Raw genomic sequence first — 16,800 nt, forward strand, 5'->3', positions numbered from 1 at the left:
CACACAGCTTGTTTGTCTGCCTTTATTCATGAACTACAGGTACTGTAGCTCGAATTCTGAAAACAGCTCATGGCTCGTTTCGAATTGAAAAGCAACGAGCCGTGTTAGCATCACATTAAAGGGACGTTCCAACAGGGTGAGGCGTCATTCTATCCCAGGGTGCGATTTTCAAATGCAAATAGCGAGAAACCAACAACACCGTTACATTTCAACCCATGAAAAGACTTCCAGGGAAAAGGTGTCTGACCTCTGATCTGTTGTTCGGCCCCATATCTGTTAACTCAAAAGACCCTGGGGGTCATGGAGTGTCTAGTTTGGTCAGTAGGGAGATGGTCACGTGAAGAAAAAATATAGAAAGACACATACTTTCAAAATAAAAGTCTCTGTTTAGATATGGAAACGACAAGTAGTTCACATTCTAAACGTATTTTGTGATGCAAAATGAATATATTCATAAAAAAGAACACATACAGAAACTAGAAAAGCACTTGGAGAGCGCAGACCTCCGCCAAGGCAGCTCAGGCCCCCCCCCCCCCCTCCCTTGGACTTAGAAAATCTACTCTTCGCATTGATATTTTGGCAACGTATAAAGAAACACAACCTCCTTGGCGGAGGTAATAATCGTTTAGGAGAAAAATGCTGTGAAAAAGTAAGATACACCCTGTCGGCGCGCCTGGGTCAGACAGCAAGTGTTGTAACCAGTGATAACGTTATGGTCAGACGGCGAGTGTTGTAAGCAGTGATAGCGTCTATGGATCACGCCCAGTCGATTTAGTCAATGTAATCACTTGTTTCCTGGTCCCATTGCAGACATTTCCTGAAAATGTCATCCAACTCCGTCCGTGACTTTTCGAGTTATGTTGCTAACAGACAGACAAACAAACTCTGGTGAAAACATAATAATAATAATAAGTAATAACTAATTACAACTTGACTATTAAGTTGATTGAGGCGCTGCAACTTTGTGACCCCTGTTTTAGACATTTGCAGTTTAAGGCCATGCTGTGAATCACACATTGTTACACCTTCATCTGTCTGGAATACTGAAAAAAAAGACCAGACCACATTGAGGCAACCTTTTCTGGTTCTGTGTAAAGAAGCAAAGGATGCAGAATGACAGGGTTTTCCCTCCTCGTGGCAATGTCACTAAATCTGTGGATAAAAGGTGTTAGTACGACTGTGGCAACGTTCATGCAAGACACATGTAGGAATATATGAAATGTTGTACTGATATTTATGGTGGGATATTTGTGTTTTCTCAGTGATGGAGGAAGAGGAGACGAATAAAGGAGCCAAAGAAGGATGGTCGTTTTAGGTTTCTTCAAGATTGCCAAGTGAATGGCTGAGAAAAACCAGGCCAAAGACGAGAGAAGGGAGAACAAGAGTTATAACGTCCCTGCTTCCCTTGTGTCAGAGGGACAGAACGCTGATGCCAGTCTGCCTTGTGATCGGCTGGAACGATGGCAGTCACCAAGGAAGAGAAGCCCAGTGAGAGCAGAAGGACGTCTGAGGACTCGGCCCCACCAGATGGCGGCTGGGGTTGGATGATCGTTGCTGGCTGTTTCCTCTCCACCATTTGCATCAGGGCGGTGACCAGGTGATTGTTTGTGTGTGTGTTTGTTGGGAGCGGCTGGTCAAATGATCCTATCATCCAATATCATGTTTGTAAAACTCGTAAAGGAATTCTCAGAAAGTAAAAAGCAAACACATAGTGTCTACACTTATAGTGTTTTCATCCAGCTATTTACACACCTGAAAAACAAACCCCTGAAACTGCCGTTCTATCCATAGTAAGAATGGGACAATATCACTTTTTTGTGTCATTTTAGACCATATTATTTAGCTGTTAACAGCTCATTTCAAAGACATCATTCTCCAACTGTGTTACAAATATTGTTCTCACCCAGAAAGAAGAAATAAACATGACTCAGCTAATATGTATTTAAAAATGATTGATGTAGCAGTTACAAAAATAACTTCATAATTTTAATCAAAGTTTATGTTTAAATAAGCCTCTTTTTCCCCACGTGATTTATAAAGTCAGTAAACGAGGAGTTAATGGACTCAATTGCTAATTTTAGGTCTTCTTCAATAGCACACAGTGTTCATTTTGTTAATTATGTGTCCGTTTAGAGGAAAAGATAAGATGATAAATCACTGCTCATACAGTACAAGTGAACACCATTTGATTGACTGCTAATGTCGTCCAATATTGACTGTGTCTGTGAGTGTGTATGTGAAGTCATAGTAGCTGTCAGATTGTATTCAGGCTTTAAAACTGGAGTTCATTTTGCAACTATATCAATTTTTATACACAGTCTATGGTCCAAACTAAAATTCAACCTCTGGGTTTTGTGGATTGCAGCCTTACCTGGAACAGAATGTATGCGTCTTTAAAAGAAAATGGATTAACATGGATGTCGCATTTCATCAAAATCTCAATTTAATTTTACTGTGTTGCTCAAACACTTTGAGCTTCAACACACGCACACACTACTTTGACTGTTTACTTTAAATCTTCTTTATATCAACTTTCACCTCGGAGCAAAAATCTGTCTTAAATTATCTTACGTTTATCATGATAATCATCGACAGTGACTGTAAAAACATTTTTTTCTATCACAATAACTATCTATCTTAACTTATCTTATTTTTCTCCCAACCATGCACCATAAAGATGAGGGGAAGGCAGGACAATCAGAGACGATATCACGCCCAGGACAGCATAGTTACACAATGTGCACCTTACACCACTAATCCATTGAGACAAACACATCACAGACCGATAAATTGATCGGTTAGGCTTGTCTCAGTTTTATACAGGTCGACTTTTGTGCAACAGATCGGCACATTAGATCCAAGAGGCTTCAAGGAAGCAAGAAATGTTTCCTGTGATATGCATACGTGGTAGTTTTAATGTACTTTTTAATAACGTGTACTGAACATGAACATTTTCCAGCCTCTGGATTAGCAGCACCGTACAACAGTTTATTACTTGGCAAGACTCTATTCCCACTCAGATCAAACCATTAAGCTGCTGAACCCATGTCAGCAGCCACATTGTCTTTTTTTTCCACTGAGACTTTTAAAACTCCTACTGATGTTTCCATATTTCCAAAGTTTGCACAGTCAGCACATTGTACCATAATGAAACCAATACCTTACAATAGTTTACTTTAAAGCTGCAGTGCATTATTTTAGTTGTTGGTTTGTGAACAGAAACAATGTAATTAGGGCTGTAACTAACACTTTTTTTTTTCCATTTGTTCATTGTTTCATTTGTCGAGTACTTGTGTTTCCCAAACATTAGAATGATGTGTTTTCAGATATTTTATTTTGTCCACAGAGAGAAGTTATTCACTTTTAATGGTTCCTTTGTTGGAGTTGTATGGAGCGTAAAAACCAGAAAATATTCACATTTAAGGAGCTGAAAATTCAAAGAGCTTGTATTGATTATTTAAAAAATCTAATTTATTATCAAAATAGTCGATAATAATTCCTACATGTAATAATATTGCATGCTGTGCATCTGAAAACACATTGTCAGGCAATACTATCAGACCCGATACCTTTGTGTGTACACAAAACAAGTCTTTATCATGTCAAACTCCTGATTATGTGGGGTTTTTTTTGAGCAACCTGTTTGCAGCCCCCGTTATTGACCAGAGCAATGTCACAATGTCATCCGTCTATCTTGACATAACAAATCACTTCCTGTGTGCAGTGCAGGAATGTCACTCGGTGACACGGGATCTATACAGAGGAACACAGAGAGTCACGTGGAGCCGATAGGCTCAATCATCATCGTGTGAACTCATTTGACATTGGTTTAAATGTTCCATTATTAGTTTTAATTCAGCTCTAGATTTTTAATATCGTGTTTTCATGTTCGTGCTTTTGAAATGAACTTAAGTCTGCAGTCAATAACAGCATTTGTACATTAAAACAATCATTAAGAGAATTCATTTTCACTTTTTCACAATGTTATCTTGATTATGTGACGAGTGACTGTACTTTGTGGTCAGGATTGTCCTCTGACATTATATAATAGACAGTGAGAGTCATAAAAAGGGGTGGTCAGGAGTACACAGCCCTCAGATTGTTACGAATGACAGCCATAAACCGATAAACACCTCACTCATCTCAACTTTATCAACATGGAGTTGACACCTAATATGACCTTAATCCTTGAATAATTATCTCATCAGATGCCAACTCAGCATCACAACAAAGCAATAAAGCAGTTCCTCTTCTCTTTTCCTCGATGTGAAGAATACATTTGACTCACAGGTCTGTTAAAATGCACTAAATTCTAACCCCATTCCCCCTCTCTTTTTATCCAGATGTGTTTCTATGTTCTTTATGGAGTTTCAGCTACACTTTGATGCAGATTATTCCACCACCGCCTGGATCCACAGTCTGATTGACTGCACCACCATGTTATGCGGTAAAAACATCCATTTTGATATATTTATGTTTTTCGTTGGAGTTTGTTTGTCCAGGGACCAGGAACAAGCGATTTTGTGAAAATTTTGTGAAAATTTTCAATTTTGTGCATGATCCGTATGTTATCACTGGTTACATCACTAGCTGTCTGACTATAACGTTATCACTGGTTACATCACTAGCTGTCTGACTATAACGTTATCACTGGTTACATCACTAGCTGTCTGACCATAACGTTATCACTGGTTACATCACTAGCTGTCTGACCATAACGTTATCACTGGTTACATCACTAGCTGTCTGACCATAACGTTATCACTGGTTACATCACTAGCTGTCTGACCATAACGTTATCACTGGTTACAACACTAGCTGTCTGACCATAACGTTATCACTGGTTACAACACTAGCTGTCTGACCATAACGTTATCACTGGTTACATCACTAGCTGTCTGACTATAAAGTTATCACTGGTTACATCACTAGCTGTCTGACTATAACGTTATCACTGGTTACATCACTAGCTGTCTGACCATAACGTTATCACTGGTTACATCACTAGCTGTCTGACCATAACGTTATCACTGGTTACAACACTAGCTGTCTGACCATAACGTTATCACTGGTTACATCACTAGCTGTCTGACTATAAAGTTATCACTGGTTACATCACTAGCTGTCTGACTATAACGTTATCACTGGTTACATCACTAGCTGTCTGACCATAACGTTATCACTGGTTACATCACTAGCTGTCTGACCATAATGTTATCACTGGTTACATCACTAGCTGTCTGACCATAATGTTATCACTGGTTAAATCACTAGCTGTCTGACCATAATGTTATCACTGGTTACATCACTAGCTGTCTGACCATAATGTTATCACTGGTTACATCACTAGCTGTCTGACCATAATGTTATCACTGGTTACATCACTAGTTGTCTGACCATAACGTTATCACTGGTTAAATCACTAGCTGTCTGACCATAATGTTATCACTGGTTAAATCACTAGCTGTCTGACCATAATGTTATCACTGGTTAAATCACTAGCTGTCTGACCATAATGTTATCACTGGTTACATCACTAGCTGTCTGACCATAATGTTATCACTGGTTAAATCACTAGCTGTCTGACCATAATGTTATCACTGGTTACATCACTAGTTGTCTGACCATAACGTTATCACTGGTTATAACACTAGCTGTCTGACCATAACGTTATCACTGGTTACATCACTAGCTGTCTGAGCATAACGTTATCACTGGTTACATCACTAGCTGTCTGACTATAACGTTATCACTGGTTACATCACTAGCTGTCTGAGCATAACGTTATCACTGGTTACATCACTAGCTGTCTGACCATAACGTTATCACTGGTTACATCACTAGCTGTCTGAGCATAACGTTATCACTGGTTACATCACTAGCTGTCTGACCATAACGTTATCACTGTTTAGTTGCAGAATATAAATATATGTATATGTATATGTATATGTATATGTATATGTATATATATATATATATATATGTATAGATTTTTTTTTTTTAAGTAACTTTGTAATTTAGTCAAATGTGTTTGCAGCTCCTCTAGGCGGATTCCTCATGAGTCGTCTTTCCTGCAGAGCAACAGTGATTCTGGGAGGTCTGCTGTCTTCTGTCGGCTTGGTCATCAGTGCCTTCGCTTCCAGTCTGGAATATCTCTACATTTCTATGGGTATCTTCACAGGTACGCGACATGATGCTGTTTATAATGTAATTCTCCACCACATGATTCCAGAACATGTCAGTCATTAAGGATTAAGTAAGACATATTTCTCACATTCTAAATTCTAAAAAAAGAAGGGCATCTCATTGAATAAAACTGAAAAATAAAACAGAATACAAAGAAGGGTAACATTATTTAAACCACACACATTGGAGGATGTTCTGTCCTGTGGGGTCAGACAGAACAGGGCAGATGTTTAATATACTGTATACATGGGCTGTAATATCAAACTCTGCATTTATTATCCATAAATGGATAATCCACAATATTGTCATAATATTTATGAATTTAATTGACTTTAATAGTTGAATTACTTAAATTTCAAAGGCTCAATGATAGTTATGACCTACCTGGATTGTCCTTGTTTTTATACCTCCAATTCAGATCAGTGATATGGGCTCATACTCTGCCCTCTCACCCATTATATAGTTGGGCTGAGCCTAGAACCTCCTATTCTAGTCTTGGATCAAACATCTACTGTTTGATGAGTTGGTCTCACAAAATGCCAAAGTCCTGGGAGTGACTGTAACCTCTGGGAAGTTCCTTGCACTGTCCTGAGAAAATATTTGTGAAATAAAGGAATCTATCAGACTTGTATCCTTTTTGGTAGGAATTCCAGGTTGTGATATCTGACTAATTCAGACTATGCCCTAGAAGCTTATACAAGTGCGTTATGATTTCTCATTTCTTCTTAAATAAAAACAATCTGCACCTCTGTGGTACAGAATGAGCTGTAGATGTTTGTTTGGGAATGGTGCGTTTTAAAAGTAAGCATGATGGTATGTGTTCCTGTCTTTTTGACAGTGAAACAGTTTCTGCTCCAATTTGGCATCAATTGGCAGGTTTCTGCCAGTTTCCAAACCCCTGTTATTCGTTTTCTACAGGTCTTGGCTTTGCTCTTAGCTACACACCAACCATAGCGATGGTTGGGAGGTACTTCTGTGAGAGGAAAGCCCTGGCATATGGCATTGCCTTCTCTGGTAGTAACATCTTTGCTTATCCCTTGCTTTCTATTCTTGTTATTTATACATTACTTTTCCCATCTCCTCTAATCTCCTTTATGATCCTTTGCCACTATGCTTCTTTTCTCTGCTTCTCATGTTCCTCTCTTCTTTTTCCACTATTTTTTTTGTTGTCTCATCCCATCAAATCTATTTTCACCATATCTGCAGGTAGTGGCATTGGGACGTTCATCCTGGCTCCAGTGGTCCATCTGCTGATAGAGTATTACACTTGGAGGGGAGCTCTGCTCATCCTGGGAGGATTTGTTTCCAACTTGTGTGTCTGCGGTGCTCTGATGAAGCCACTGAAAAGAAGAGTTAAAGGGTAAGTCTTCAGCTTCTTTGTTTTCACAACCACTTATAATGTAAAATATTCAGTGGAGACTCTCATTCATTACTCTCATTTACATCTAGACAATATAGGAAAAGCCAGTTTCCAATATTATTGATGGAATTAGAGGTTGCTATGATTGTCACAATCGACTAGTACCTGGTACCAGGTCATTTTTGGATATCTCTGGTGACATTCCAAGTGATCTGAGCCAATACTAAATGTAATGTTGACATACTGCTGGTCACTGATTGGCAGGGTGTAATCACTGGAAGAGGTATGAGCGTGACTTCCGACACAGGAATCAAACCGAATCCCGAAAAACATGCATTAATCGGCGACATTTAGCAAGGAAAACTCAAAAATCTTAATATCTAACAGAGGAGTCTGGTTTATTAGCTGGTGATAATAAGCCGCACACAACAGCTGATGATTCAGTACTAGTTTGTGTGTTTGTGTCACATATAAAACACTGTCACGGCATTTTCGTGCAGCTGTGGTATGACGCCTCTGTCCATGTTGGGGAGGTACTATAGTAATGGAAAATTACCCAAACTGTGTAGAGTCAATTGCAGAGTGGAAAAGCACCATCAGATATATCAACTCCAATCTCTCCCTCCTCAGCAGCTTTTCAGCATTGTTCAAACTTATATAGCCTCACTTCAGAAATAATCTCAGACTTCATCCTTTCTCTCAGAAAGCGTCTCACTCAGCTTCCACTTTGGTTAACATTGCAGATATAGGTGATGGTGGGGGGGGGGGGGGAGAAATCCATGTTTACCTACAGTTGTTGTCATCCTGGCGCTATTTCCTACTCTGAATGCCAATCAACGCGGCTACAGGACTGTGCTTTAAACCACATTTGAACTATTAACTTAACTAAAAACGAGCTTTATGTACTGATGGAAAAACCTGAGCTAGAAATGTCCTATGTAATCTTTGCTTGACCTATTTCAAAGGATTTTAATCTACTTTGTTTTCCTCCATCTAAAGGCAGTTAAAGAAAGAAATGACTAACAAAGAACAGGGTTGCATGACAGCAGTCCCTGAACAAGTACCTGCTAATTCCAGCCCAGTGGAGCCAAATCAGCGGGAAATAAACAAATTAAAGGACACTCAGCAGCTCCTCATACCCAACGAAATGCTCAAACACATTGGACTTGGCAAGGCCAAACGAGGTGAGTGGAACAAAAGACGACAGTTGAGCCTCGTTCACACGGAAATTAGCAGTTATACAGTACCTGGAACCTGTGGATCCAAGGGAACCTGTAATATAAACCATTCCCATTGCCAGGGGTTGGTTCGCCTGTAGTTTTTTGTTTCACCCCTGCATTAGCTGCAATGTCACAAACTGGTAGCAAATGGTATTTTAAGGTCATGAGATGTGTGTGTTTCAACAAATATGAAATAAGAGAAGATAATTGGATATATTAATGATGTAAAAATGAACTTAAATCTTGTGAACACAGAGACTTCACCCAGCAAGGAGTTTGGATTTCTTCTGATGCCCGACTTCTTGATTCTGTCGCTGTCCGTCCTGTTTATGGCGTACGGCTGCAGCGCTCCTGTAGTTTACCTGGTCCCATACGCACTGAGCGTGGGAGTGGATCACCAGAACGCCGCCCTCCTCATGTCCATATTTGGAGTCAGTGGGATTGTGGGGAACATCACCTTTGGATGGATCACTGACAGGAAGTAAGTAGGGGGCCTTTTGTGTGCCTTGTGTGATAAAATGGCCAAAAATACTGACACATCTCCTTCATGCTAGGTGTTTGAAGAGGTTTCGCATACTGAGCTACTTGGTGGCGATTGGCTTGGAGGGCCTCTGCTGTATGTTCATCCCCCTCCTTCAGTCCTTCTCCCTCCTCGTTCCCTTTTCCGTTCTCTATGGATACTTTGACGGAGCTTATGTGGCGCTCATCCCAGTGGTGACGTCTGACGTCATGGGCTCCAACTACCTCACCTCTGGTCTGGGCGTGGTCTACTTCCTGCATGCCATCCCTTACCTCATCAGTCCACCAATAGGAGGTAAGTGACTGGGAAAACTTTGTGCAGATTACTGTTAAATTTATTTTCATTTCATGCTTACATTTAAATATGAAAATGTATTTTTCAGAATTTTTAACCAAATCTTTCAGCTGACTAACAGTTACCAGAATGTAGTGAAATATTCCCATCATGGTTTCTTAGACCACAATAAGGTCTTCAAAAGTCTTATTCTGTCCAAAACCAAAGTTGTTCAAGGTATAAATTCTAGCTCGATTTATTAATGAAGTTGCATGTTTTGTCTTAAAGGTCACATAGAGTGGTCCTGTTGCACATAAATGTTAGTTATGGAGGTCTACTTACATATATTAACTTGTTTTTATGGTCAAAAACCTCCTAGTTGCTGTGAACTAGCCGATAGAAATCCTCTTTTCTGACAGTGTTTTTTTGCTGCGAGATTTCAGAGTGAACTTTCACCCCCAGAAGACAGAGTCTTGTGATTGGCCAGTACTATCCAGCACATCCGTTCTCAGAAGCGCAGCGCCCCCCTCTGTAAAGGCGGATGCACTGCTCCTCATTATCAAAACATTGTTTTAACAGTGTTTAAAAATAGCTTCGTCACGACTCCCTGCCGCAGTCCCTTTTATGACTTTAAACCGGAGTCAGACCCAGAGTCAGAAGACACTGTTGCTTGTAAAACACCTCCACAACGGACGTTATTCTTCTTCTGCGGTTCAATGTACGTAACCGGATGTGCCCGGACTAGTGCCCGGAGCAGGACGATCGGTTGTTCAGGAGAACCGCTGCTTACGTAACTATTACGGGATTTTCAGTGATCTCGTTGAGCCCCGAGATTACAATAAAACACAACGTTCTCAGCAGTGGCTGAACTGTTTGTTTCGAACCGTCAGGGCTTCATAAACAAGGTAATGACGCAGATACACACCAAAAAAACAGCGATAATAGGAACTTCCGGTCTAGTTCCGCTTTAATATCCATAAACTCACTCTTCCCTTCCAAGTGTATCAGAGAACCTATATAGCCGTAAACCTGTTTACCCTCGTGGGCTTATGTAAAAACATTGTGGTCCAAAATGGTAGAGTCTGTAGAGCTGACAGGGTTGCTGATATTTAAATATAATTTGACACACTGTGTCTTCTGTCAATCTAATGCGATCCACAAATCACAGCAGTTGGTGTTTAATCCTCCCTGTCTCTCTCTCTCTCTCTCTCTCTCTCTCTCTCTCTCTCTCTCTCTCTCTCTCTCTCTCTCTCTCTCTCTCTCTCTCAGGTTGGTTGGTGGACAGGACGGGCGACTACTCTGCAACTTTCTTCCTCAGCGGTGCTTGCTTCATGTGCAGCTCCGTCGTCCTGGTAGTCATGATATTATTCAGACACTACAGGAAGTCAAAGTGTAAATCGTCTGCACATTTTAGTCTCAGTCACGTGGACGCTGCAGCACAGATCATATGACACATTGGTGCTGATGTTGCGCCTACACTGGACTGTGGCTCTATGTGGGAAAATACCAAAACACTGCCTGAGCCACTACATCACATACTAGATATGGGACGATATCACTGGATTATCTACCGTTTACAAATTTAGCCAGAACTATATTGTGGTTTTGTAATTTTGTTACAATTCAAGTGAGAAGTAGGCTAATTTTCACATAGATTCCCATTATAAAATGGACTCCTTTTTGAATAGCCCCCTGGTGGCTATTTAGTATATCACTTCTGTGTTGTGTCCTTATACAAATCTATTTGGAAGATTATTGTTTAAAGTTGATTGTCATTCCCAGGACTAAGTGTGATGTCCAATAATGTGGAAATGCACAAACTGAAAAACATGTTTTGCATGTATTAATGTCAAAACAACCGATAATTTCTATATAATTTCTACTGCATACTTGAAACTGAACTTTGCGTTCAGTTCATGCTGGAGCTGCTCTCCAAGCATAAATATTTGGGAGATAGGCTATTCGTTTTTAAATGAGTGGTGATATATGGGATTACTTTGAGGAGTTAACTGTAGGTATTTAATTTAACGGATTCATTTTATGATTTGAATGTTCACCTCGTCTGCAGTGGTGTGCTTTACGTCTCCATATGATCATGTAATTATATCAAAATATATGATGCATTTCAAGGTCTGCCAACTCAACTGTAACGCACAACGATGTACTGTATACTACTTTTTTTACAAACCTTTTGTGCAATATCTGAACTTAATTAAGACCTACATTTCTCCCAGTATGACCCATGTTTGATTGTTTACATGTGACCAATCACATTTGTATCATGTAGCAATAACGGCTTTGATGCTCGTATGTAGCTGTTTCTGCTCAACATTAAAAAAAAGACAGGACTCTCTGCTTTTGAGGTTTGGAATTTGGTGTATTTTGAATTAAATGTGGAGATTATTGGGAATACATCGCCTATGAACTGTGCAGAGGTGAGTAGAGTAGGCAAAAAATGACTAAAGTAAAAGTACTGTTACTTTAAAATAATATTTACTAGTACGAGTAAAAAGGTATGCAGTAAAAAGACTATTCAATACTGAGTTTCTCCAGATTTATTTTTGAAATATTCAGAGTAACACGATTATGATTGTGCATTGAAGGCATATTTTGAGACTGTGACATCTTTGAAACAGACAAATGCATTGATTAATGTATGCATGGCCAGGATATAAAATCTAAAAATGAAATATTACCACTAGAAGTAGCTGTTATTGCAAAAACAAAAAAACAAAACAAAAGCAGATGATGGAAATATGACTTCAATAGTGTAAGGACAAGACACGATAAAAGAATAAGCCACTCGCCCTTCCTATATATTTTTCAAGTTATTTAATTTCAAATGTTAAGAGGTTATTATGTCCAGTTGTTGATGTATTGTATATGTATTGTTCTGTGTAGCAGTTTAGTATCTGTGCTCTAGTTTATGTGATGAGAAGTAGCACCTTAGTGAGAGGTGTAGTTTCTCCTTTTGGCCACAAGGTGGAGTATCCACTAAAGAGAGCACCGAACAGAAGAAGAAGAACTGTTTCCTCTCGGTTCCATAGCGATATAGCGCTAAAGACACGTAAATTGTATTTTTTTCTCAGCGTGAGAAATACAATGTGACAAAAGACCGAAAGGCGTGACTGCCACGCTCAATGCGTGAGACTTGAGAGCCCTATTAGCTACCGGAGACAGGAGACTAGAACCCCGGAGACGAGAGCCACGGTGTCAGACATGGTAAACAACAAACTGCTGGTGTGTTTTAAAGGGACACTGTGAAGTATTTATGGGTTTATATAACCCAAAATCCACTTTTTTATACATATTATGTGCTCCTGCATTGTCTAGTCGCTGTATAATAGTTTTTGTTTCATTTTCGTAGTGTTTCAAAAAGTCATGTAAAATAACATGACCGCGGACCGCGATTGCATAGCCACTGTTAGCAGCGAGACGCCATGTTTCTACCGGAGCCTGTAAGGACAAACGCGAGAGAACAAATCAAGCGTCTCTTTACTTGTAGCTGAAGTCCCGCCTCCTCTCTCTCCGCTTCGTCTTCTACGGCCGCGGTAGCTCCGCCCTCTCCCTCGCCTCACGAACCTCATCTGCTGACACGGAGAAAGACGACGAGGACGACATTTGACCGGCTGAGGATACCGTAGCGCTCAGGGAAGGGAGGGGGTGAGCAGAGCAGCAGGTCTTTGTTGTAAATTTCAGCCTCTCCTCTAGATGGCACTATAAACTACTTATTTCCCCTTTAAGGAATAGTAAAAGTATGTTGCAATAAAAACTACTCAAGTAACGGATAAATGTACTGCGTTACTAACCACCTCTGGAACTGTGACCATCCATCCATCTCCTACCGCTTTATCCTCCACATTAATGTTGTGGGGGGAGCTGTGCCAGTCTCAGCAGACTATAGGGCGATTGACATCAGTGGCAGTTCCTCAGTCCATCACAGGGACACATAGAGACAAACAACCATTCACTCTTGAACTGTGATCAGTAATGATGATTATTTGATCTGGTAAACAAATCACACCTTTTGAACATTGTAAATAAAGTTTTAATGCATGAGTGACAGTTTGATTTGACAATTTGGTTGAGTAAAAGATGTGGGTTGTGCCAGTATATTGATTCCATGAGTTAAACATTTATCACTAAGCAGTTTTATTTCCATTAGACATTAGACAGTGGTTTCAGTTCAGGTGTAGACGGAGCATGTGTTGAGTGGGTGTCACATCCTTCAATATCTAAAGGTTGTATATGTGAGTCATCTTAGCTAAATCATATCAATAAACCCAACCCAATCTAAACTTATTCAGATATTGCCAGGCAGTGATGGTAAATAATGACTCATTGACATAAATGTAAAAAAACGCTCCCCCATCTATATTTAACGCAACAACAGAACCTTTCATCGAAGTCCATCCTTTACGTTTGAGTTTTGTTACCCAAAACCAGTGGAAAAGGAAATGAGAAATACTGTAATGTTGCAAAAATGTTTGTTGCCTTCCAGTTCATGTTTGTAGCTCCTGATAAGATCACACTTCACCTGCTTTCAGTCAAGTTGCACTTTCCACAACTAGAAAAAGCAGCAGAATATCCCTTTTAAATCTGACATTTTCTTGATGTTCACCATTTGGAATCATCTGTTGTCATCGTTCGTCCTCCCTCTGTCCAATAGGTGGCAGTGTTGCAGTGGTTCAGATGAGAACAGTGAGACATGACAGATAAGTGTTTTGTTTTATAATATCACGTTTTAATATCAACGGGGTGTGAGTGTGAGGAGTTGCTTGTTACCTCAGGTTGGATAAAAGACATTTAAATGTAAAAATTTGCGACTCAGTGATATTAGAGTATTTGTTGATGTTTCCTAATATTTTGTAACTACTATACACACAAACACATTTTTTCTTGTTACATCCTTTAATCCAATTGTTTACGGTTCTTTATAAAATAGCTTTTGCATTTTACCATTTGCTCTTTCACTGAAGTCCTGTTTCGTGAAATAACTATAAATGATCCCTCAAATAAATGTAATGCTACCATTTCCCCTGAGTGCAACCAATATGGCTATCAGAGGATGTGTTATGTCATCTAAAACACTCTGTGTGTGTGTGTGTGTGTGCACGCGTATGCACGTGCACACCTGTGTTCGGGGATGCCAACCTCAGAGGAAACCCCTCCTCTCTCTCCCTCCTACGCTTCCACCTACAGAGTGGAAACTTCTATCTGAAACACTCACACGCACACACACTCACACACACACACACACATCACAGATTCCCTTCTGCTCTATTCATTCAAAAGAATGGAATCTGTATTCTCTTTATCTTGCACATTATACAGTCTGTGCCTACACAGTGTCTGTTAATGCCTTTGTGTCCTTTCCTGTCAGTTAAAATAATACAGTGTCTCTCAGTACAGGAGCTTTGATTTCTTTCAAGTGGCCAATTTATCAGTGATTAATCTGATAGGGATTAAGATCACAGATGTGACTGGGATTTTGGTCTGGGATTTGAACTACAGAATGGTACAGCCTATGTCTTGTGTACAAAAACACACACAGATTTGAACAGCTATTCTTCTTTTTTAAACACTTTCATTCATGTATTCATTCATCATAACCATCGAATGTCTAACCTTAACATAACCACAATACAAATCTTAGCCCTAAACTTTAAATGGTCCTGACAAGGTCAGTGTTTACACCAGAAAAGGTCATAAAGAGGTAACAAATACAAGCACACACACACACACACACACACACTCACACACACACACACACACACACACACACACACACACACACACACACACACACACACACACACACACACACACACACACACACACACACATATACACATATACAACACCTGCATTGTTGGTTTACACTAGATTCACTTGCTGATAAACTTTCGTCATGCTGCAGGTGCATAAAGCAACTACTGTGTGTGTGTGTGTGTGTGTGTGTGTGTGTGTGTCTGTCACCACATCACACACACTGTTCGCTGTGGGCAGACAAACACATTACAAAACACAAGAAACTCCTGAGGAAGCAGTGACGACAGGGACATGTGTAGACACTTTCAAAAAAAATATTTCCTGTTAATTTGTCATATTGCAGTTTTAATAGTTTTACAAAATTGTATTGCACTTTTCCCCCCAGTATTCCCCCCAGTATACTTTGACTGTAGCTCAGGTTCATTCATCCTCACTGTATCAATATATGAGAGGCCATGATGTGACAGCACCACAAGTTCAAGAGCTTAGATCAGCCACTTTCTTGTAGATTTTTGAATGAGTTCATTGTCTGCTGATGCTGGTGATACACTAATAACGTGCATGCTGTTTCTAAGCTGCACTCATGTTACGATGGGGAGAACTGCTCGAAAACACTTCCACTAAATTGTAAATCTCACCTTTATGTCTCAATAAAGTTGTTGTTTGTTTTTGAATGTGAGACTGGTTTCCCCTTCTATTGATCACTCCAAGAGGTCAATTCAGCTCTTAAACGAGTAGTTTAGGCTTTTTAAAGAACTAACTGTGTCTTACATATGTGTCCTGTATTGCTTAATACGCACACTGGCACAGTAACAACAAGGAGGGAAATAAAGAAAAACAGAACTGAGTCACTTATCATGAAAAATCTACACCTGGGTCCCTGCAGGCAGTCTTGTTATCAGTAACATTGGATTCACACATTGTAACTCCACATTGTTTGCGGCAGAAGTTGAGAAATGTTCAATTTTACAAGTGTCAGCCAATCAATTCACAATATGTCAATATCCCAGCATGGGTGCTTTAGCCAATCAAACAACATTTAATATTAATCTCAGGAACTGCAGAGCTGGAAAGGAGCTCCCGGGCAAGTGTACTCAACAATGGTCGACATCATTAGCAACTCTTATTGCATCAAACATTACAGCAAATATCAGGGCCGTTTCTAGCTTTGTGGCAGCCCTATGCAGGATGCTGTTTGGGGGCCCTTAGTTTACCAAACTATGATGGAGAGATTTCTAACCCCTTAGATCAGGGGTATCAAAGTCAAATGACCTGGGGGCCAATGAGTGTCTAGTGTAGTCAATGGTGGGCCAGCCTAGAGAACAAAAAGTGGGGAAAAAACAACTGGTATGGTGGCGATGTTTCTAGCTCATTTACGTAGGGTGCAAATCGCCAAAATGGACGCCAAAATTCAAAGAGGCCGACTTCCTGTTGAGTTCACACCATGGTCTTCCGGCCAAGTTTCGGGA

General features: G+C 39.9%; 1 protein-coding gene across 1 annotated transcript; it reads left to right on the forward strand.

The window, feature by feature from the left end:
- Positions 1-1,460: 1,460 nt before the first annotated feature.
- LOC310934290 (monocarboxylate transporter 12-B-like) lies at positions 1,461-11,010 on the forward strand (the record flags this gene model as incomplete). The annotated part of the gene is made up of 9 exons (XM_083897984.1): positions 1,461-1,597; positions 4,344-4,447; positions 6,038-6,181; positions 7,105-7,200; positions 7,393-7,546; positions 8,546-8,730; positions 9,022-9,247; positions 9,321-9,580; positions 10,829-11,010. 9 exons carry the CDS (start codon positions 1,461-1,463, stop codon positions 11,008-11,010), a joined length of 1,488 nt encoding a protein of 495 aa, XP_083754110.1.
- Between the last annotated feature and the right edge of the window lie 5,790 nt (positions 11,011-16,800).

The sequence above is a fragment of the Microchirus variegatus genome (genome assembly GCF_963457635.1).
Source record: "Microchirus variegatus genome assembly, chromosome: 11".
NCBI lineage: Eukaryota > Metazoa > Chordata > Actinopteri > Pleuronectiformes > Soleidae > Microchirus > Microchirus variegatus.